The sequence below is a fragment of the Plectrocnemia conspersa genome, unplaced genomic scaffold (assembly GCF_051122295.1).
Source record: "Plectrocnemia conspersa isolate PC_06_02 unplaced genomic scaffold, ASM5112229v1 ptg000002l, whole genome shotgun sequence".
NCBI lineage: Eukaryota > Metazoa > Arthropoda > Insecta > Trichoptera > Polycentropodidae > Plectrocnemia > Plectrocnemia conspersa.
Window position 1 is genome coordinate 20,306,203 of NW_028277166.1, and position 25,580 is coordinate 20,331,782.

Sequence of the window (25,580 nt, forward strand, 5' to 3'; positions counted from 1 at the left end):
TTACTAGTATAATTATAATCTTTTCGAATACACTTTCACCGGTAGATTTATTTACTGGTTAAACCCAAACCTTAGCAAAATGAATTAAGCTAATAAAAGTTTAAAAACTATCGCTAGGTTTAGAACTTGCATTAGGCTAACGATTGAAAAACAAATGGACGTTTCGTAACTATGACTGTGAATGTATTTTTCGGAGAAGTTATATTTTCACTAGTATGACTATAATTTCACATTTAGGGCAGTTAAAATTTATGAAACAGTTTAAACTAGTCTATATTAGTGAAAAGGGTATTTATTCAATGCGCGGATGATCCGGAAGGAACATTTGTGCCTTAATAGGTGATGTGTGGCCCTGTAATTATTTTTTAAACGAAATTCATTGCGGGCTTACAGGACTTAACTAGTGGCGTTCACAATTGCCAGTTTAAGAACACCACTTACGTTGCTTGTTTACACGTTTTTTGATTCATTAAATGACTTTTAGTACTTGTCCTAGAAGGAAAACTCGTGAGAATTACCAATTAGCTTGAGGCACTTAAATAGCAGTTTTTTAAATAGCTTAAAAATCAGTGTTTTTTTTTGTCTCGTTCTGGTATCAAATTTTTAACTAAAGCATATATTTCACCATAATAGCAACGTTTAAGTAAGTAAGTTTAAACGCTCTTGAAATTCACTATGATTTTTTTTTAATTTTCAATATAGTTATTATATTTATTAATTTGATGATACACTTTTAATTTTCATAATATTATCCATATTTTTTTATTACTGTGATCTTAACAAAATAAATATCATCGATTATTTTTGCATCTTCATTGGCTAGTTTCGATAATCTTTCTCTCTTTTGAACCATATTTAAAGACTATACCGTTTATCAAAATCTTAAAAATATTTATTTTACTGCTTTATATAATTTAATAGACTTTTTTATCTAAAATCAGATAATTTTATGAAAAAATATTTTAGCAACGATTTAAAAACAATATTTTATAAACTTAATAATTTACAACATATTTTTGACCTTTACCCAAACTATACAGACTTATGTAACTATGAATCGGTTATTATAATATGTACACTCGCATTAAAACATTCCGACAAAAAATGTTGTATTCTGGTCTCAATCAACAAATTATTGTTTTTATGTGTTACCTAATTTATTTTTTGTAAAATACTTAGTAAGCTGACGCAGACTTTGAATTCTATTATTTTTAATTACAATTCTATATATATTTTGTATAATTAGTTTACTTTTTATGAGGTAACTTATTAATAGAATAAAACCCACAAATTGAAATATTAAACTTTAACATATTTATTTTTAATATTATGGTTTTCACAATAATTAGTCTTTATTTAATAGTATTATATACCAAATCCACAGTTTATTCCAAGAAATTTTTGTCGATACGTCTGGAGAACCGCTTGCACATCCATTATTAACAAAAGATGCTATCCCATACAATCTTCCATCACGCACCAATGGACCGCCGACATCTGACTGTAGTGCGACATAACAAAAGTCATCTTACATATCTCAAATAAAATTAAATAAGTAACTTACGCCACAAAATCCTTGTCCGACTTTAGTAAAAGTACAAAACTCTGAGAGTGATAGGAGAGACACTAACTGCTTGCATTGGTAGAATGACATTACTGTCGTACTTATTACTTGAAGGTTAGTTGGTTCTACGCCATTATTCTAAAAATATTAGTTTTATATGTTGTAAGTAGATATAATTAGGTACTATAAACATTTTTATACCGTACCTGTAGAGTTCCCCATCCGGAAACAGTCAAAGTATCACCCATGCCTGGTGGAGACGTTGCCAAAGGAATCGGGGCAATATTAGTAACGAAAACAATATTTTCGACTAACTTTATTAAAGCAATATCATAAGCACGATCTTGATATGAAGGATGCACAAATGTTTTTGCCACATTATATTGGATTCCTCCGCTAGTTTTCAATACAGAGCCCGCCTGCACATATCGTGGAGCTCTTCTATTAAAATAAACATTATAAAAAACAATTAAATTGTGATATAATGACATATTATATTAACGTGTAAAAAATATTTAATAATACAATATAACAGCAATGTCTACCTAAGAAATCTTTTGACTTTAAAAGATATTCTAAATTAGTCAGTTTTACTAATTTAGAATATCTTTTACTCTTCTCAAATATGTTAACTGAGCATTAGACAGTTCATGTAATTTTAGTGTCAACACATACATTATTTAAACCATTTGCAAATTTGACCAAAAAAATAAACTATATTATTTGATACAGTATATAAACCTATTCAGTATACTTGGTTATTTTGCTTTTACATAGCATTTTTTTCGTATATAATTAATTTAGTTTATTGAAACTTCTGTTAGAAATATTAAATAATAACAAAAAAAAACTCACCCTACAACACAACGACCGGCTGTAACTATCCATCGCTTTTCTATAATTGCTCCTCCACAATAATGAATTCCGTTACTTTCTCTCAGTGATGCCTGATATGGAATCTGGCCGTTAACTGCATCCGTTCCTCCGACTATATAATTTCCATTGTTCTGTGCTTTCGACTCTGTACAGATCAAACAATTCAAAAATGCGAACAGTTAATTGGTAAATTAAACTTTATAACATACCATGGATTATTATGAGTATGATGGCAAACAGTAAAAAATACGACCGTGTCATCATACTGAACATGTTCAACGACGTACTGTAACTAACTGTCTTGTACATACATTATATATTAATGTTATTACTTTCCTTGTATTTTTTTCCAAATGTAAAACCTCAAATGCTTTTATTTTATTAAGAATATTTTTAGGAGATTGAAAATTATTTTTCAAGTTTTTATTTAATCAATAGGTAATGTTTTTCTTCTTGTTTTATGTTTATTTTAAGCATTTTCGTAAATTTTTCCTCTTAAATTAATTTAAAAAATAATAAAACTACTACTATCGTATTAGACAGAGTTAATTTTTCATTTTTATCTTTTTCACTATATTAAAATAGCAATAATATCTATGGGTTTTTTTTCTTTGATCCTAGGGCCACATTGCAAATTTTATAAATATATAAATTAAGTTTTTATTTTTTTTTGTATTAACCAATATTAATTTTAAATTATCTCAAAATTGGATTCATCGGACCAAATTACTTTTACTTAATCTTGGTGTTTTCGGGCCCAATATAACCTTCGAGTTTTATTAATTTCTGAAAGCTACGGTTAATGTCAGACTTTACAACCTCTGAGTCCCACATCATTGAGTCTGCGAAAAAATGGATAAGTATCCGCTTGCAGAAACTTTAGCAGCCAACTTTAAAGATATTTTTCGACGATTTTTAAGGAACTCTTGGAACTTGTTTCTAAAATTTAGTTAACATTTCGATTAATTTTATAGTTGTCCGCCTTACCTATAGTTTTACGAGTTCTTTTAGAAAAAGTTATATCAATGTTATTTTCATCAAGCGATATGGGATTTATGAAATATTTAAGCGTATCCGTTAAATCTATTCGCCTTCATTTTTTATGTTTTTTAGAGAGCTAAATGCATACAAACATCAGAGCTTAATGCATATTTAAGCTCGGCCAATAGCTTTAAATAGAATTTAAAAATTGCGATCACGTCGGCAAAGTGCTTTGACAGCTTATTTTAAAGGTTTCGAAATTTTCATAATTTCTGCAATTCTATAAGCACCTATAAATTGTTCAGCTCTATTTGCGTTTTTTGTATACTAGTTTTTAAAAATATCGCTTTTATAGATTTTAAAGACTTATTCCATATGGTTTTCCAGTTTAATATAAAAGATCTTTTCCGTGCTTATTTCAAATAGCAGTATTCTTAGTAGGTGATGTTTTAAATAACACCACAAAATTCGTCAATCTATTTGCTATATCATTGATGCAGTGTTTTTAAAATAAAACGATATTTTAAGATTCACAATCAACTATTAAAAATCTTTTTCCTCTTTCATATCCATCAGTGAATTATTATTGATCATCTTCTTCTGAGCATGATTTCCAATGTTGAACTGGAATCATTTTGTAAAGAATTTCAGAAACAGACAGGTGATATCCATGAGTGATACATAATTACGAATAAGTGTGTGAGTAATTCAGTGATGCTAATTTATTAATGGAGTATGCTATATCCCTATTTTATCGATTTCTGATATTATTTATTATCTGTGAGTACACGCGCACCGAACAAAACTAATTTTATATTTAGAATTTTGTTGAGGAAAAAATCGATCCTGAAATTTTTGGGATTATATTTTCTATTCTCCGGACTCATGGACATCGAAAATCGTCTGAGATCCCAGAATCTCTAATTAAATTATTGGTTGTATTTTTAATGTATTTTGAACTACTAACTTATGCGTGAAAACCATCTCAAAAATGAAAGTAATTAAGTCTATTATTATTAAATCAAATGCAAAATGTATTAGCTACAAAAAATAATATCTTTTTTTAAATACCTATTAGTTAATTTGAATATACCATAAAAATCAAACAGTTTATTGCTTCCCTTTATATTTTGTTATAAATAAAATAAATAAATACCAGATTTTTAATTTTTATTAATGGATTTTATGAGTTGTAACTTGAAACTAAGTAAGATTAAAAAAATATTAGGACCGAGAACCAGATTTAATGTACTGGCAGTTTTGGTGCTGCTGGTCTACATGAATAATGTAATATAGTATTGTAGTTCACACATTAGTTAATCATTTATGCAATAATATTTATTGCACTGAATTTAATATAAATGTATAAAGAACATAATAAAAACCCATCGATATACCATTTTTTAATTACTTATTATAATTAAAATCTCCTTACAACATAATATAAAATTTATTAATAGAAAAATCGTCTAACTGGAATTAGATTAAACTTGCTTTAGATTAATTTACATAAATTCTGTCGTATTGTATTTAATTTTTTTTACTAATAAATTTCTTATTAAACCAAATTCATAATGCATAATATTGCAATTTTTAAAGATATATTACAAAAACAAAAAATTACATATGTATGTATTATATTTTATATAAAAAATATTCTGTGATTTTTAAAATTATATATAGACAATAGATATTTTATTTCCTTTTGTAAGCACCTTAATTATTTTTTTATACATTTGCCTATATATACATAACAATTTTAATTGCTATGCCATAATACAATTCATATATAAAACATAACTTTACGATAGAAAGCTTAGTTATTTTAATTAAACAATACTTTTTTTATTTTAAAATTGTAAATAGCATATGAGATTTATAATTTTATATTATATATAAAATTTAATATTGTTGTTTTAATTTTATATTAAATTTGAAAGCTGCAGTTCTTAAAATCAGAAAAGTTTTTAATGTACAATAGTATTCAAACATTAATTCAATCAATTTAATGCAATTAAAAAGAGTTTAGGGATATTCATGATCATAGCAGCTAAAATTGCTCAGTTCTTTTAGTTAAATATTAGTCATAATGACATTTAAACACAAAATAAACTAAAACTACTACTGTATAATAAATAAATAAAATACACTTAACTATCGAATTTACGGCAAAAGCCTTTAATATATTCTTTTAGAAATGATTGAATTTGTGTTTATTGCTACGCCATATTAATACTATTACTATACATAGACAAAGTTTACAATAGTATTTTAATTACTGAATCTATACGATGCAGCGTAGATTGTCATAAATTATATTGTAGCTTATTAAAACTCCTAGCTAATCCTGACTAGTCTTATTCCCAAAATTTTCAAGGAGAAATAAAAATCTCTAGTGATTCATCATTTTGAGTCAATTATTTGAGAGCATTCATTATTATTAGTTGATGCTTTATAAATGAAACTGTTACGGTGCCTTTGTCAGCGTCCGTGCAATTTAAAATCGCTGAGAAATACGCACTAGTTAAGCTGAACGACAAAATTTCTAAATACGTGATATTGTTCAAAAAAGCTAATTGGCATCAGCTTTCGAATTACTCCTTCTCTTCATAATATCAATAGTTAGTCAAATTTGCTTTAATGGCAAATAACGGTATTTAATTAAAAAAATATGTTTAATTCAATCTATCGCATAATTTATAATATCTGCAAATTATTTTTTTGTTAATCTTATTGTCTGTTTAAGATTAAAATTATGTGCAGATACCACATTTTATTTTGAACGACTTATTTTGACACTTGTGTGACAAAATACAGAAGCAAACAGATTGTAATCTTGATAATTGAAATAATTTGTAAATAACAAATCACTCGCTAAATAATTTTGAAATTGTAGAAACAATAATTTTTTCCTTCACATAAAATGCAATTCTTCATATATTTTGTAATATTTATTCGATCCTTAATAGCTTAATTATTAATACAAAATAATCTAAAAACTTAAATATAAAACTATGTTTAAAATAAGGATTTTTTTATATATTTATTTATATTAATATGGTCTTTACGATAATTATCATTTATTAAATAGTTGTATATACCAAATCCACAATCTATGCCAAGCAACTTTTGTCGACACGTCTGGAGAATTGCTTGCACATCCATTATATATGAAAGATGCTACCCCATATAATGTTCCATTAGCCGCCACTGGACCGCCTATATCTGACTGCAGAGCAATATACCAAACGTCATAAGCAATATATTCAATACAAATATAATATTAAATAATAATTTATTATTACGCCGCAAATTCCTTGAGCAGTTTTTGAGGTCTAAAACAAAACTGCGAGTACGTCATAGTTTGTACTACCCACATGCATACTATAAATGTTTCAGATTTTACGCGTAGAATCTGAAGATTGTTAGGTTCTGTGCCATTAGTCTAAAAAATATATTATTACATTAAGGAAATATATATGACTGCAATTTATATTTGTATATCATACCTGTAAAGTACCCCATCCTGAAACAATAAGATAAGTATTGTCGCCTGGTGCTAATGGAGCCAAATCTATCGGGCCAATATTGGCATTGAAAACAATAGTTTCGACTAATTTTATTAGAGCAATATTGTTATCTCGATTTTCGTATCCAGGGTGCACAAATGTGCTTGCAACATTATATTGAATTCCTCCGCTATTCTTCAATACAGAGCCTGCCTGCACATATCGTGGAGATTTTCTGTTAAAATAAACATAGCAAAATCTAATTGAATTGTGATATATAATAGGTAATTAACTTACACAAAATAAATAAAAATACAATGTATAAGTAAAATAAGTAGGAATAACTTTTTTATAAATCATGATGAATTTAAGTACTGGTACATAACGGGTCTTTTCAATCAATTTCTCTTAATAATTTATCGGTTTGGTTGAACTGTGACTGTTCCAAAAGCAAGGTCTACCAAATAAATCTTCAGACCTTAAAATATACTCTAATTTGTACAGATCGGCCAATCGTAACTTTTTTTTATTGTTTCATGACCTAATTTATTTATCTTAAATATGCTAAGTAAGCGACAGAGAGTATAAAAATTATACCATTTGCAACTTAAGAAGTAGATTACTTTATTTGTATAATTCAAGATTTCATATAATTTTTTCTCACATAGAAGTTTTGTGGCATACGACTCAGCTTATTAAAATACTGTTTATTAATATTAAACAGTAAAAAATCTTACCCTACGACACAACTAGCAGTCGTTACTACCCATTGCGTTCCTATAATTGATCCACCGCAATAATGAATTCCATTGCTTTCTTTCAGTGATGCCTGAAATGGAATCTAGCCGTTAACTGCGTCCGTTCCTCCGACTATGTAGTTTTCAATGTTCTGTGTTTTCGACTCTGAAAATCAAACAGTTCAGTTATGGTTACGGGTAATTGATAAATTAAATTATACATCATACCATGGATTATTATAAGTATGGTGGCAAACAAAAAGCAATACAACCGCCTCATCTTACTGAAGATGTTCAACTACGTACCGTGACTGTCTTGAGCAAACTTTATATGCTGATAGCAATATTTTATTTTTATATTTTTTAAAACGTTAAATTGTGGCGACTGTCGAACACCATGAATAGTAACGCACAAAAAATGGCAATTGTCTCATTGTTAATGCCCGTAACCAAGAATGTTCACCATTAACAATGAGACAAACATCATGGCACAAGAGGGATTTCTTTTGACCACACAACACGGGTCGTTAAGAGAATCCCTTTTGTGACTAAACGGTGCGAATGCAATTAATCATCACAACAGCAAACCCTTTCCGTAGAATTCGAAAGTCGGAGCAAGCAAAAACTCGCTTCCAAATATGCAACATCCGATTTCTCGAATTCTACGAAGCGACTCCAGCGATTGGCTAGGAGATCGACGCACAAGCGTGATTGGCCAGCAAGGGTGCATCCCCTAAAAGAATATAAGCCCGGACTCCGACGAGGAGATGGCAGTTGATCAGAGTTGATCCGCAGTGGACACAAGATCTTGGCAGAGAGCCCAAGACGGTCAAGCGAGACGCTGAGGCACGAGACAGAGGCCAGTTGCCAGAGAGCGGAATCAGCGGCAAACGACGACCAGCAGCCTTCCTGAGGAACCAGCTACAGGCCCCCACCTGACACTCTTGACACCTGTCGCATGCAGCTTGAGCCATCCTAAGCATCATCAACTGCACGAACTCCGACATCACGAGAAACGTCACGTCATATTCGTCCATTAACAAACTTGTAAATATAAAATAATAAACAGTCTAATAGGATTCGACCAGGAGTCTCATTGGCCGCGAGGTCAACCACCCCTAGGGTTACGCTCCCTAAAAAATCAAAGTGTTTTTATTTTATTTAGAATTTTTTTGTGAAATGGAATTTAATTTCACAAAATTATTGCTATTTTAAGATTATGAAAAATATAGTGATATAGTAAATATAAAAATATAATTAAAGTGTTAAATTTAATTCGACTTATATTGTTGATTTTTAAAATTAATTTATAAGGAAAAATACACGAAAAACGGATGTGAAATTAATTTGAATTTCACAAAAAAATTCTAAATAAAATAAAAACACTTTGATTTAACATTTTAAAAAATATAAAAATAAAATATTGCTATCAGCATATAAAGTTTGCTCAAGACAGTCACGGTACGTAGTTGAACATCTTCAGTAAGATGACGCGGTTGTATAGCTTATTGTTTGCCACCATACTTATAATAATCCATGGTATGATATATAATTTACTTTATCAATTACCCGTAACCATATCTGAAATGTTTGACTTTCAGAGTCAAAAACACAGAATATTGAAAACTACATAGTCGGCGGAACAGATGCAGTTAACGGCCAGATTCCATATCAGGTATCACTGAGAGAAAGCAATGGAATTCATTATTGCGGAGGATCAATTATTGGAACGCGATGGGTAGTAACGACTGCTAGTTGTGTCGTAGGGTAAGAATTTTTACTGTTTAAAATTAATAAACAGTATTTTAATAAGCTGAGTCGTATGCTACAGAAATGCTATGTGAGAAAAAATTATATGAATTTCTCAAATAAAGTAGTATACTTTTTTGGTTGCAAATGGTCTAATTTTTATGTGTTGACATTAAAATTACATGAGCTGTCTGGGGCTCACTTAAAATATTTGAGATAAATCAATTAGGCCATGAACAATAAAAGAGAGTTACGATTAGTCGATCTTTACAAATTAGAGTAAATTATAAGGTCTAAAGATTTATTTGGTAGACCTTGATTTTAGAACAGTCACAGTTCAACCAAACCGATAAATTATTAAGAGAGATTGATTGAAAAGACCAGATATGCACCAGTACTTATAATCTTCATGATTTATAGAAAAGTTATTTCTTCTTATTTAACTTATACACTGTATTTTTTATTATTTTTGTGTAAGCTAATTACCTATTACACATATGTCACAATTTAATTGGATTTTACTATGTGTATTTTAACAGAAGAAATCCACGATATGTTCAGGCGGGCTCTGTATTGAAAAATAGCGGAGGTATTCAATATAATGTTGCAAGCACATTTGTGCACCCTGGATACGAAAATCGAGATAACAATATTGCTCTAATAAAATTAGTCGAAACTATTGTTTTCAATGCCAATATTGGCCCGATAGATTTGGCTCCATTAGCACCAGGCGAAAATACTTATCTTATTGTTTCAGGATGGGGTACTTTACAGGTATGATATACAAATATAAATTGCAGTAATATATATTTCCTTAATGTAATAATATATATTTTAGACTAATGGCACAGAACCTAACAATCTTCAGATTCTACGCGTAAAATCTGAAACATTTATAGTATGCATGTGGGTAGTATATACTATGTCGTACTCGCAGTTTTGTTTTAGGCCTGAAACTGCTCAAGGAATTTGCGGCGTAAGAATAAATTATTATTTAATATTATATTTGTATTGAATATAATGCTTATGACGTTTGGTATATTGCTCTGCAGTCAGATATAGGCGGTCCAGTGGCGGCTAATGGAACATTATATGGGGTAGCATCTTTCATCTATAATGGATGTGCAAGCAAGTCTCCAGATGTGTCAACAAAAATTGCTTGGCATAGATTGTGGATTTGGTATATACAACTATTTAATAAATGATTAGTATTGTATAGACCATATTAATATAAATAAATATATTAAAAAATCATTATTGTAAACAGAGTTTTATATTTAGGTTTTTAGATTCTTTTGTATTAATAATTAAGCTATTTAGGATCGAACATATATCACCACAATATATAAAGAATTGCATTGTCTATTAGGGAAAAAAATTTTGTTTCTACAATTTCAAAATTATTTAGTGAGTGGTTTATTATTTACAATTTTTTCAATTATGTCCCAGAAGCAATTTGCAATTTGACAAGCTATTGATATTATGAAGAGAAGGAGTAATTCGCCAGCTGATGCCAATTAGCTTTTTTGAACAATATCACGTACTTAGAAATTTTGTCGTTTAGCTTAACTAGTGCGTATTGCTCAGCGATTTTAAATTGCACAAATGCCGACAAAAGCATTATAACAGTTTAATTTATAAAGCACCAACTAATAATAATGAATGCTCCCAAATAATGCTTTATACGAAAATTATTTTAATATGTTAGTAATTTCGAAGCCCGTCTGTCGTATCGACAGTTTACTTAATTTAAACTTAACTAGCAAAATTTTTAATATTTTTAAATGCTTATGTTAGACCCCATTTTAAGAGGGAAATTAGTTAGTTGGTATGTACAATATTTAACCAATTTTTGCTTGTATGACTAAACACGTCAATAATTTTAATTTAGAACTGTAAATAAATAAAATTATTAAAAAACATATTTTTAGTATATTCACATCAAATGTATACATATAATTTATATATGTATAAATATATTGTCTCACTGAATTATAATTGAGACTCGGATTTATTACCTTGATGCCTTCGCAAATGACATTAAGATTTTTTATAGAAACTCACATACCAGAACAAAAATACTTATTAAATTATTTGCAATATCAATATTTTTTAAGATAAATATAAATAGTCATTATTAATAAATTTGTATTGAATACTTTTACTGACATAATTTGAAACACTTTGCTCATAGCTTTTTTAGTACTTAGCTTAGTGTGCAAAAACATTATTTAAAAGCAAGTAAACATAACCTTTTTATGTATTCAACTTAAGCATCTTAAATGACTTTTTATGTTTGATGCAAAAAAACAACTACATAAATCTTAATATCCTTTTTTTAAGATCTAATATGAATTATCATAAAAATTAAATATTTTTTCGCTTTTTTGTAATAAAAAAATATTAACGCGTTTTTAATTATAATATTGATACTTTTTAAACAACATTAAGCTTTTTTATACATGCTTTTTAGTTATAATAAATAAATCGTTGAAATTTAACGATTAATTACTATTCTTTTTTGTGATAAATTAATTAATTTGTACTCGTTTTTGATCTTTATTTGTAAAAAAATTTAAATAACTTTAAACCATGTAATGTTAAAGCCAGAGGCCATATCTAGTGTTGTTGTTCTTATTATTGATTATGTAATTTTTATTCTCCGCGCATACCTAAAATGTCAAAGATCTCGTTATCACTGAATTTTTTCGCTGAAGTATTTTAAAGTAGTTTTTTCATTTCGTTCCACTTTATTCTATATACTAATGACTTATATTTTAATTAATACTGCCTTTTCAATGTAGGAAAGACAACACAGTCGTTTTATCCAGTTATTATGATCAATACCAATTACAAATTATAATTCAGTGACAAAATCGAAGTAATGATTTTTAAAACAACAGGCTTGCTGCCATTGCGGCTCTAAAATCGATATTTAAGAGAGGTAGCTCAATAACAAAAAAAATAAAACAATTTTTACTTTTTTTTTATTTTTTTGTGAATTCCAAGTCATTTAAAATAAAACGATGCGATACACATTTATATTAGATTTTAAATACCATAAATTTTGAAACATTACCATCATCATACCGAAAATATAACACAATACTTTTAACCCACACAATGACAAGACCAAATTGAAATTTAGCTTGACCATAAAATTCTTGAACACAGACATAAATTAAATCTTCAATATCTTTAGGTCCCTTGTTAAATAAATAGTTTTCGGATTAATAATTTATTAATCATATTTACTTATTCTCAATAGGTTTTTGAATGTTTCCTTAATGTATCTTATCTTGGTATCACAATCACTCTTATCGAACATTTTTTAATTTTGTCTTGTAAACAAAAAATTGCTATAAAATAGCAACTTACAGATTATTATAAAAAACGTGTTTTTCTTTATTAAAAATAATTGTAATTCACAAACTTTATCATTTATGCAATAGTTCAATTCAATTCCGGTGAATAAATTATATAATACATCCATTGATAATGCTTTTCTTTGATAATTGCATAAAAATTTTATGGCATAGCAATCAATGAAAAACATAATATTAACATAAAATTTATAATTGAAATAAACGTCTTGTTGAAATTGAAATTGCTTAAGCAATTCGTTTATCAGATACAATTTAGGTAAAGTTAAGTAGTTAATTAGATTGCAAATTTAAGTAAAATAAATATTAATTTGTTAATTTCTTCCACCAAATCCATATAGCATAAGCTGGAACTTTTGTAGAAATATCAGGATTACCAGCAGCACATCCTCCGGAAATGAAAGATACCACGCCATATAACTTTCCATTGTTAGCCAAAGGTCCTCCGGAATCACCCTAATATCTATTCTTATATTATTTGTTTTTATAATAATTTAAATATTGCTACCAAGAAACGTATTTAATTAAATATATAACTAACACTCAAATGACATAGGTTTGAATCCAAAATAAAATTGAGCTTAGGTCGTGCACAATAAAAACAATTTATTGTAAGCTGTTATAATAGTTTATAATAATATTTATTGACTTTGATTTCAGTCTAGTGTTTCACTACTTATTTAGTAGTTGATTTTGCTAAACCATTAACTCAAAGCAGTCATGTGGCAATGGGTTATTTCTAATAGATAAATAAATAATGCTTAACAACCATTGTACAAAACGCCGAACATCTTTGGGCCACAAAATTACCATACCTTAGTGCTCCTGAATTTAATTTATACAAGAGCAATAGATTTTATCAAAAGCATAGTAATGAAGGTAGTAAATGAATAAATATTTCTACATTTTAATGGTAGCAGTATTTGTGCCTTCATTCTGAATACTCACAAAGCAAAATCCTTCTCCAGCTTTCGTATAACTGCACATTTGCATAGGTGTTATTATACTCGGCAGGAATCTAAGTGCGCAGCTTATATAATTCATATTTAGTGTATATAATACTTGTAGATTTTCAGGTGAAGGGCCTGCAGTCTGAATTAAAAAAATTATGTAAATAATTCAAAAATAAATATGCATTTTACCCAGCTTACATAAGTCCTGCCCCATCCTGATAGAGTCAAATTGGAATTGTCGGAAATAGATAAAAATGGCACAGTTATGGGTTGAACCATTGTGTTGAACACGATACTTTGTAACATTTTAATCATTCCAATGTCGTTTACGATTCTTTCTGCATTGTATAATGGATGTGTGATTATTTTCGATACGTTATAAGCAGTTCCTCCGGAGCTCTTGAGAACTGAACCTACCATTACGTAAGCTGGAGTCACGCTGGCAGGAAATTAGAGTTAAATTAAAATTAATTTGCGCTATAATCAATATTTGGTTTATACTACCCGACGAGACAGTGAGCTGCTGTCAATATCCACAAAGGGGAAATTATAGAACCGCCGCAAAAATGGGCATCGTTTGAGGCTCTCAGCGAGGCTTGGTAGGGTATTTGCCCATTTTGAGCGTTTACTCCCCCGACAATGAACGGATCGATTGTCTGCGCTTTACAATCTGGAATTTGTTAGGAACCTTATAAAATTATCATTAGTGTGTTAAGGGTGCTTTTAATTCGCTGACCGCTTATTGTGATGATTACGAGCAAAATGCTTGTTGTTAATTGCAAAACGCTCAACGACATGATTGAGCCAGTTCGATTATTTGACGACGTTTATGTTCAATACACAAATTTTATACTGTTGTACAGTGTGTCTGAAAATGTATAGACCCATATGCTTAATTGTTATATATTTTTTAATGTTTTCTTTCATATTTGTCAACAAATCAAAGTAAAAGTGTTGTTTAATAATATCTCTATTGATGATTAAAATTAAAATAATGCTTATAAAAATAGATAGATTTTAGTTAAAAAGAAATTTTACTACATATTATTATTTTGTAAAATGTTTTAGTAAAGATATTCAATAATTTATTTATATTTTTTATTATTCATTTAAATATGTATGATAAATTATAATTCATAAAAAAGTAAATATAAAATGTTTTTATTTTAGGTATCAAAGTTTATATTTTTTTAATGGAATGCTTAGTTGAATAGTAATTGTTTAAAAATAGAATTTAATTTTACGAGTTATGCCTTGAATGCGGCAATGTTTATCAATATAAATATCTAATAAAAAACTTATTAGTCTTTTAATTTTTAATATTATATAGATTTTGTAAATGAATTTTTAAATAATTCATTACATCGTATATAATTACTTGTTTGTATATTAAAATTTTTTGATAAATAATTTAACAAAACTCCTATGAAATTTATTACTTATTTAAGATTACGTAAACATTTATTGATATAATATAATATAATAGACGTGTTACTAATCCATTTATATATCATTAAAGCAGTTATATTGTAAGCCTACTAGATAATAAATTACAACGTAGTGTTTTTTTTATTGCTTTTCTATAAAAAAATTGATATTTGTATTACTAGATATAGGTGTATCAATCTGAAACCAATTGCTCATAATAACGCGCTTTGTTCCCATATTCAATGATAGCAAATTATTATAAAAAGTCAACGTATATAAAAATTAAAATTTCAGTGTCCATAGTGGATTTACAAAAACTCAATAAAAAAAACATTACTGTGCCTTTACAGTTTCAAACTAATATAAAAATACGATATATTGCCGTTTATTGTGAAATTTTAATAGCCCCTTACTATGTGAAATCTATTGGTTTCAAAACCTGCTATTTTTTGTTAAATTTGTTAATTCTAAAACCGACTTTTAAAACTTGAATTATTACAAATTTGAGTTGAAATACAAAGCCAAAAATACTGAAAAATTTTCTTTTAGTATTTAAAATAATCATTTATTATTTAATGCTTTAAAAACGTTGAAGCCAAATTAGTTCAGCCGGTTTTTTTTTTTTAGAAAATCCTAAATATTTTAAAAACCAGTTTTTTTAATGTCTGTTTTTGTATAAACTTCAGTACTATGATTAATAAAATAAAATCATGCTTAACACAATTTTACTGTAAATTTTTTTTAGTGTTTAACTGAGAATTTAAAAATCTGAAATTCGAATAACGGTTTTAAGATTAACAGTAGTACTAGAATTGTTTCATAGGAATCAAAATAAATATGAATATATTTTTACTGTTTCAAATTTATATTATTATGAATATTTTCAATTGCAAAAAATACTTTTGGTTCAATAAAAAATAAAATATGTATAAATATATTTTACTGTTGTAATAAAATACGTTTTTTCAATATTTAGCATATTTTGTAAATATCAATCCAAAATCCATTTTTCTAAAATAGGTTTTTGATGAACCCTAGTTATATAATTGCGTTATAGAAGCCAAAATAATGAAAAATATCTTTTTACTTTTTAAATTAAATTATTTTTTTACTACTTTTTATTGTAATTTTTTTTTTTAAATACAATAATTTTCTTACGTGTTTCGTTAGTTTCTTAAGAAAGGTATAAATATATTTTCCTGTTTTATTAAAATATATTTTTTAATATATAACCGTTTTTTTAATACTAATTCAAAACCCGTTGTATTTAAAACTCAGTCTTTATATAAACCGAGGTACTTGTAATTACAAATATTTTTTACTGTTTCAAATAAATATATATTTTCAGCTTTTTTCTGTAGTCATATTTTCAAATTTGTTTTCAAATTCCAGTAAATACGTTTTTCTTTAATTAATTTGAATGCGGAATTTAAAAACCTTATTTTTTTATGAACTATACTAGTTATTTTTAACCTCAATATATAGCAAAAAATAATGCTAATATCTATGCATCAAACGTAATCGATTTAGAAAAATAATCACAGCAATGTAATTATTACATTTAATATTAAAATAATTAATTAAAATCTAAAAACTCAACCTCTTATCATTATTTACTGTGCAGTATTATTAATAATAATAATAATAAAATAGGTTTTTTGATCAAATTCTTATTAGTTATTATTCTTAGTTGGCCAAGGACGGACAATATAGTGGATTATTTCGGGGTTACTTCGGTCGAGTTCCTTTCTTCTCGCTCTAAAATCTCTCGGAATCAGTCCGAGGCTACCGAGAATAGGAAGTAAAGTGGGGGTAACTCAGTCGACTTGGCCAGTTTTGAGCGCTTCCGAACATTGTCGGCAAAAGGACCGGAGTCAAAGGGACCAAAGTCAGAGCTGCTTTTTTGAGCGCGAGCGGTGAGATACTTCCTCTTTCGCTCTCTCGCGTGCTAAGTGACGAGAGTGAGAGAGATAATGATATGGTGTTTCACAAACTGAGATAGAACGAGTAACTAGGTTCAATTTCTGCGCTGTTCAATATCTGCAATTTGAGCGCTACGCAAGTTATAATACCACATGCTTATCGGGGATTTCAACAGACTCTTACTGACATCTTTGAATATTTTAGGACACCAAAAGGAATTAATTATATTTTTAATAGTATATTCTTCTAACAGATATCGTTATTATATTTTTTTCATATAAAATGAAATAAATAAAAAATAATTAGTGGTTCTTGATTTTGTTAAAAAAAATCGTTTCGAATATCCCTATATATTTCTCTAGATCGGTTTATATAAATGTCACACCATAACGAATTCTTATTTAGAATCGACGGCAACAAATTCTAGGATAGTCACAGATGTGGTGTTCATATTCTGAAGTATCATTTTGATGCCTTATGGCATTTTGCAAAAGCCGACAAAGATTTTTCGTGAATTGAATATTTACGACCGAAAAGTTTTCACTGATATTGTATTGGTGAGTGCCCACATAAACTTTTATAATTATCAGTAGCGTAATTTTAATAATATGACAATTTAAAAATTGCGATTATTTGGCACATTTTTTGATCGCGCGCAAATATGCCGGCTGTACGTGACAGAAGCCACCGTCCGGACGTGATTCACGGCCGCCGTCCGGACGGCATATGAAATTTTCGACAGTGTGATCGCTTACTCGAAGTCGTGGTCTCGGTCGACTTCAGTTGTAACTTCGGTTCGGACAACTTCCAGAGAGTGTAATGCAGGCATTATAAACTATGATATATAAATTTGATGAAAAAACTGAAAATAGTTTGAAATATAAAATAACGACTTACGTGTAGTTTGAACTTTCAAGAAACGCATGTTTCTATAGGCTATGTAATACATATATTGTATGTTATAAAATATTATTTAAATTAATTATACACATTTACAATGTATGTATTTATATACAACGTATATGGCGTGAAAAAAATAATAAGACCCTCATTGGTCCCATGTAGCATATAAAAACTTATTTATGAGGTTATGAAATTTTAGCCGTACAACGTATACATAAAGCCCGTGTTCAAGTTTTATGTAACGGTTATAGTCTAGTTATCTGAAACGCATACGATACGGTTGATAACAATCTAAATGGAAATGGATAAAGATATGATTAATATAACAATTTCGGTTACCTTAATTAAAGCCTCTTTTATATATAAATATAATATATATTGTATATTTTATGAAACTCTCTGTGTAAATATATTAATTGATAAGAACCTTGTTGTATTGTTTTGTTTAATTTAATTATATCTTTACTGCTTAACATTAAACCTGTTTATAACAAGTATACATGTATTTTTGCATTCACATCATTCAGGTTGGATTTGCACTGTATAAAACTCGTGTTAATCGAGTTTTAAAAGGACATTAATCATGATCACGTTAATTTGTTTAATTTTATTTTCAACTGCCGGTTTGTATTTTATTATATTTAAATTATAAAAAAGACTGGAAAAAATACATTTTGCTTTCCAATGCACATTAGTGTACGGAGATGATTTTATGACTGACTCGCGAATAGTCGGTGGAATAAATGCAAGTGATGGAGAATATCCTTATCAAGCATCTTTGCGGGTGGCTAGTGATATTCATGTATGCGGTGGTTCTATAATAAACCATCTTTGGATATTGACTGCTGCCCATTGTCTGCAAGGGTAAATGTGAAAAATATTAATTGGTTTTAAAATTACTTTCTTTACTCTTTCAATTATTATAGCATTATAATAGCATCTGTAAAAGTCGGTTCTGTATTACTAAGCTCAGGCGGTTCAATATATAACACAAGCATACAAATAATTCACCCTTTGTACGATCGAAGTCTTATGAAAAATGATATTGGAATGATTAAAACATCGATGAGTATGACATTCACGCAATACGTTCAATCTATTGCTTTACCGTTTTTACCATTGCCGATAAACACAAGTTTGACGGTTACTGGTTGGGGTCTAAATCAAGTATTCAAGGAAAATTTGAATAATATGTTCTATGTGTATATATGTTTAAATAAATAAAAATTTTAGACCGGCGGAATAGTGCCGGATAATCTTCAAGAATTAACAGTTTATACAGTCGGTCAGCTACAGTGCAAAATGCAACTTTTACCAATTATCTTTCTTACACACTTATGCGCATTATCGAAAACCGGATTGGGAACCTGCAAAGTAAAATATTAAAATTAATAATGTTTTTATTTAATATATTTTTATACTAGGTATTTTTTCTTTTTTTAGGGAGATTCTGGTGGTCCATTAGCTCGCGATGGAAAAGTTTATGGCATAGTTTCCTTTGGAATTAACAATTGTGCAAGTGGTTATCCTGATGTATATACAAGGGTTTCTGCGTATTTAATATGGATTTGGAAACAGCAGTTATTTAACTGATTAAATATTTATATTTAATGGAATATGTTTCAAATATATATTTTTAAAATATTAATAAATTTATTGCTATGATTTTCTTAATTTGATTATAAGTAGCAAATCCAAGTTTATTTATTGTTTGTTTGATATTTTAAACTAAGAATAAAAGTTTAGTTAAATTATTTATAATATAACGTATGTATATTCTCATTTAATTTAATGTGTGTTAGTGTGTGAAAATTCTATTACTTGAAGAATTTTCTCCGTTTCATTCTTTCGTAGTAATGGCGTGCAATTCTATCACTTCTCACACGGGCTTTTCTGCAGACTTAACGGTAGAAGGATGAAAGCAAGACGTTGTGGAAAATTTCCACTGAGGTTGGACGGAAAATTTATTCCTTTCAGACAAATTTAGAATCGAGAATTCGCGAGAGTGATGTAATACCGAAATAGCTGCACTTTTATCATATATTTCTCAATAAAACCATGATATAAAAAAATAATTAAATTAAACAAAAAAAAATTATATACATATGTAAGTCATTAATAAATAAAATAAAAAGTATTGTTGATTGATTTATGTTACTTATAATTATTTAAATTTTTATAGTTTATTAGTAACTCTTTAGTAACAATATTTTTTGAGGTTTGGATCAACGAATAATTTATAAAACTAGTATAATACATTTTAAATACTCGAATATTTTATATTCTTATTCTCAGCTACATATTTTTAATAAAATTTTAGACAATTGAAAAAAATTATCAACATTCGAATTGTTTATAAAATAAACTAAATTATTTACCAAAGATGTCTACTTCATAAAACTATTTCACGTATGTTATAAATATAAGCATACTCATATAATACATTTATTAATATGAAAAAAATTCTAGATTTGTATTGAATATATAATAAGCTTGAGGTGTTACCTTAATTAATTATCATGCTAAAATACAAGTACTCAATATAATTATTATTTGTAATGGTACTTTCTTTAGGAATTGCTTTCTTTAAAAATACATTGAACAGCAGTTTTTATCTATATTTATTTTTAATCTTTAATGTATTTTATAAATATTAACTTATTGTATAATACATATATTAGACAAATTAGAAAAAAAAATTCTTTAAATCAGTACTTTAATTGTCTAATATGCTTACAAAACACTGTCATATTCTGATATTTATATTTTAATATCATAGACATGTTTGCCTTAGTTTTTTATATTTGTTTTAAATTAGTTATTGCGATATACATACATAGTCTGTATTATTATTATTTTATCTTCGATGAACACAAGCTTTTGAGATGTGTATGACTCATCGATGAGTCACTCCTTATCTTGCATTTTCTGCTATATAATATTTGTTTAATGCGGCTACTTAAAAGTTATTTAAATATTTTTTCAATATTCGCTACAATTTTTTAATAAAATTTTGAAATATTTTAAAAAGAGCATTTTAAACTGTTTTTTTAATTCATTTACAATTTGTTTATACATATAGAGCTAGTAATTTTTTTGATTATGACATTGGCATGTAAGTAAAACATCCCATTGGATGCCTCTCCATATTTATTATTACAAATTATAATTTATTTTATATAATACTATTTTTTTATTTATATTTACTTTTTAACATTTATTATTTTTCATGTATGTCAGATATGTCAGATGGTTTAAACCATTTATCCAAATATTTTGAATTAAGTTTTTTTTCGTGAAATGGGTTTCGGAGACCAGTCTATTTTATGTTGTTCGAGAAAAAAAATATTTCTTGTGTGTGTTGCGATAGACCGTTGGCATTCCATACGGCAATATATAGTAAGATAATCATTTTGCAATTTTAGAAACAACTACTGTTAGTATGTTTAGCATAGTACTCATTTTTTGCATCAACTCTTTCATACTTTTTTTTATTTCGGATCATTATTTTCTTCTAAAGTTTCGGTCGATTGCTTAGTGTCATTTCTAATTTTCTGTGCATACGTTAGTTTGTTTTCTGTTGACTCAGTTGTAATTACGTTGGTTGGTCTTATCTGAATTTCTTTTGCTCGAAGTTGTGGATGCTGTTTTTGTTTGAGTTGCTAATTATAATTTGTTAGGGGGTTTCCATTGCAATTTGCACATTTTACGTCGTTAGTTTTGTCTTTCTTTTGACATTCGCTAATTAAATACATCTCTGCACACTAAACACACCTTTTTTAGTATGGTTGTTTGATTCATACATTTAAGTTTTTTTTTTAATCTGTGGAGCTTCAAATTTTATAACCGTATCCATACTGTTTATAAAATAATTTATTATATAATTATTTACTAAAGATGTATTTTTGTAAAAACTTATCTTACGAAATTTATAAATATAAACATACTTATATTGGATCATAAGAAAAACATTGAATTAAACCATAAACTTGAGATGTTACCCCAATTAATTATTATGCTAAAAAATGTTATTAATGATTTTTTTCTAAATATAATTATTATTTAAGAAATATATTCTTAATGCTCAGGTGTATTTTATAAATATTAACATACACATATTCAAAAATATTGAAAAGTTAGAATCTTCTTTATTCATAGTACTTTAATTGTTAAGTACTATTATATTTTTTCAAAAATATTTGTTTGTTAGTGCAAATTTAGTTTATGGTTATTTTCACAGTAACGCCGAAATTTATCACAAATAAATTTAAATAGACTTGTATTAAATTCTACGAGCGATTTCCGGTTAATGATTGAGCCGCGACCTAAAAGCTCGCAATCCGCTTGCGATTTAAAGCTCGGTTTATCGATCAAACTTCCATTTCCTACTTTTATGCACTCGGCTGCAACCACTTTTATGCACCTGGCGTGCTTTTCATAACCTAACACTACGGACGCGTCGGGTTTTAAGGCTTTTGTTATCACATGATAGCTTTTATGCAATCTTAAAGGGGCTTGGGAACGACTTTCAATTCAATTTATGCCACCCATAATGATGATAAGAATCCTTTCTGATTATATCAATTCAATTACCATATAGTTATATTATAGTATAAACCGGTAGCTCAAAAGTATCCAGTCTAACAAATTTCTCATTATTCTCATCGTTGTATTTCTCTTGAAAAAACTAATGATAGTATTTGCTGTCTAACTTAAAATGCCCGTAATTAAATCGCTTTTATTAACTACAAATCAATTGAATCACATATAAATTACAAAACATTGTGAGTTTTATGACTGTAAAATAATCATTTTAACATAATACTTAAATAGACCTTTACATGATTTCTTTAGTTTGACAATAAAAATATTTTGAAACGCTCTCCATTTATATTATAAATTGAGACGATCAACAGCTTTACTAAATATAACAATGTATCAATCAACGTTAAATAATTTATTAAAGCAAACTTTATTAAACTAACTTTAATTATAAATTTTGATAATACTTATGTATCTTATAAATATTTTTAAGTACGTCACTCACAAAGAAAAGTGTATTTTTGTAATTTTATTTATGTAACGCCGTGTGGTTTAATTGCATTATATGAAGTATAACTTATATTATGATTTTATATGTATTAAAATAGCTTTCTGATATTCATGTCGATATTATGGATATAGATAGCTTCGTGACGGTTTAAAGACGACCTTTCAATAACGAATTCTACCAGCCGATGGAATTCGCTGCTAACTATATTAAATTACAGATCCTGTGAAGGCACGTATTAATATATACTATACTGGGATATTTTTGCTTAAATATATCATACATTTTATTTTTAAACATATCACATTATAATAAATTAAAAGTATTGATCATTTGAGTTGTAGCTGTTTATCTAAAGCAGAAGTTTATAAACTAAAATAATAAAAACTAACGATTAAGTTATCTCTGATGTTAGAGCTGGTATTTTTATCAATCGCATGTTTCAATCAATGTTTTCAGTTGTAGTCAATTCAAGCTTGTTAAAAGACTTATTTTTTAATCACTCAATGGTTGTATGTGTATTAATAGGGTAGCTGAATTGCTCTTAAATAAATAGGATACGCTACATTGATAAACATTTTTTTTTACTTTATTTCTCATTAATTTCATTGACTATAAATTTAAGGAAAAAAATTAAGTTTATCAAGAAAGACAGCGTAGCGCGGCTTTTGTGCAATTTTGGGTGTTCTGCCGATTTCTCATTTTATGTTAAACTTAACCATTTTCGTTTGATGATTTATAATGCTATTGTTGCAACCCTCACATATTTATAACTGTGTATAAATAAATTTTGACTCATTAAAAAATAAGTTTGTCGCTAGATTTTGTGAAAGAATGTATTATCAGTTTTTATTCTAGCAATTTGTTGTAAATTACAGGTATCATTATAGTTGTTTCATGTTTTGAAGCCAAGAGGGTGTCTTTTTTCAGCCAAATAGATGCCAGAATTGTTTATTTTAAACCCATAGATAATTTACTACAAATGTAGAGTTGAAATGGCACGTCATGGAAATCGGAGAGTCTTCGCTGGCTTGTCGAGTTGTATTATTGCCGGCTGTGATTTCATGAATTTTTATAGTGATGATGCTGGACGATTTTCTGGTGTGTCTTGTGTCCATGCAGTGTCATGTCGTCTGCGTTTCTCATCGTGTCTTTCTCTCTGTGACTAAGTGTCACAAATTTTATAATGCTGGTTCGAGACCGCTCTGGCGAATCGCAAATATTTTTTTTAGTTGTACTTATGAGTGATTAACCTCTCGGGATGAATGTGCTATATGTAGTGGGTGCAATATTTCCAATTTTTTGGTCACGAGATCTCTTTTCTATTGTTTGGAATATTATATGTGGTTGGAATTTCAAGACTTTTAGTATCTTTTTTCTTCTTTTTGATAGAATAATCTCTAAATTATAACAAATTAAGCTCTTATGAATCATATCAATATGCAGCAACCAATTGTTTTAACCTAGATTAAGTTCTCATCTAGTATTTAGAATCAATGACAAGCTTTACATTCTAAGTAAATCATGAAGATGAAACAGAAACAAATTAGACATTGTGTAATGTTTTCTAGACTATATAAAAAAAATAGTATATTTTGCTTTGAAATCCCAAATCTAAGCCACAATACTAGTATGTTATGTAATTTTTATTCATCGAGCATGCCATGTATGTTCACAATAACCCGAATCGATCAAAATGTTTGACTTACTTTTTTAATAGACACGTCAAACTAATTTCTCATGACACGACAATGCCAAAGCAGTTATATTATAGTTAACAGTAGAAAACTATGATCGACAGTGGCTCAATCGACTCCCCATTCACATTTCCACCATATCTTCTATATAATATGGGAAGCTTTTCATGTTTCTTTATATCATCGTTAACCTTGAATTTAATGCGTGACTCTCAATCACGCGATAAGTCACGCAATAATATTCACCGACACCTGGTCGAATCGCATAGTCGCACGTACTTAAGGGCGACGAGAAAAACGCCGACAAGGGCCGGCCGAGGAAATGGGCAGTTTTTAATAATGAACGGTGCGTGACGAGAACATTTCCATACGTTGATGTGTAAAATAAATGTATGTAAACATAGTATATATAGGATGATTAAAAAAATAATATTTTTAGAAGTACTCTTTCTGAGAACATTTATTTGATATATATATATATGTATATACAGAATTACAATAATATTGACTCTTTTATACTAATAGCAGTATTGGAGCGCTAGTTTGATATAAACCACACGCTGTATATTTTTATATAAAAACATTTATACAAAAATATCAATCTCCACGAATACAATGCGACCCACATATGCGTTCGATACGAAATCAAAGGAGTAGCAAGGTCAGTTCAGCGTGCCGGAATTGGAGAACGCTTTCACGTGTACCAATTACGTCGATAGGGGTATAGAATAAAAAAAAACACTCACACACGTGCGTACAAATACATGCATTATAAACGTATTGTGTGTGTACGCGCACGTACGAGGGCGGAAAATTAAAAGCTCGTA

The 25,580-nt window shown here is 28.2% G+C and overlaps 4 protein-coding genes across 13 annotated transcripts in view; 3 read left to right on the forward strand and 1 right to left on the reverse strand.

The window, feature by feature from the left end:
• Nucleotides 1-25,580, forward strand: part of SK (small conductance calcium-activated potassium channel) — a 378,167-nt gene that overhangs the window by 171,506 nt on the left and 181,081 nt on the right. The window lies entirely within an intron of this gene.
• Nucleotides 1,313-14,568, reverse strand: LOC148238002 (uncharacterized). Its single transcript, XM_088181303.1, has 12 exons — nt 14,489-14,568; nt 14,257-14,422; nt 13,951-14,191; nt 13,748-13,891; nt 13,113-13,255; nt 8,417-8,618; nt 6,931-7,143; nt 2,650-2,740; nt 2,420-2,585; nt 1,771-2,005; nt 1,565-1,702; nt 1,313-1,501 (listed from the first exon to the last, which is right to left on the reverse strand). Exons 1-12 carry the CDS (start codon nt 14,547-14,549, stop codon nt 1,346-1,348), a joined length of 1,956 nt encoding a protein of 651 aa, XP_088037429.1. The 5' UTR covers nt 14,550-14,568; the 3' UTR covers nt 1,313-1,345.
• LOC148238003 (chymotrypsin-2-like) lies at nt 9,097-10,672 on the forward strand. Its single transcript, XM_088181671.1, has 5 exons — nt 9,097-9,206; nt 9,269-9,434; nt 9,956-10,190; nt 10,255-10,392; nt 10,469-10,672. The coding sequence occupies exons 1-5, from the start codon at nt 9,155-9,157 to the stop codon at nt 10,619-10,621; spliced, it is 744 nt and encodes a 247-aa protein (XP_088037797.1). The 5' UTR covers nt 9,097-9,154; the 3' UTR covers nt 10,622-10,672.
• Nucleotides 18,524-20,143, forward strand: LOC148238004 (chymotrypsin-2-like). The gene is made up of 5 exons (XM_088181673.1): nt 18,524-18,629; nt 18,702-18,870; nt 18,933-19,173; nt 19,240-19,380; nt 19,450-20,143. Exons 1-5 carry the CDS (start codon nt 18,590-18,592, stop codon nt 19,597-19,599), a joined length of 741 nt encoding a protein of 246 aa, XP_088037799.1. The 5' UTR covers nt 18,524-18,589; the 3' UTR covers nt 19,600-20,143.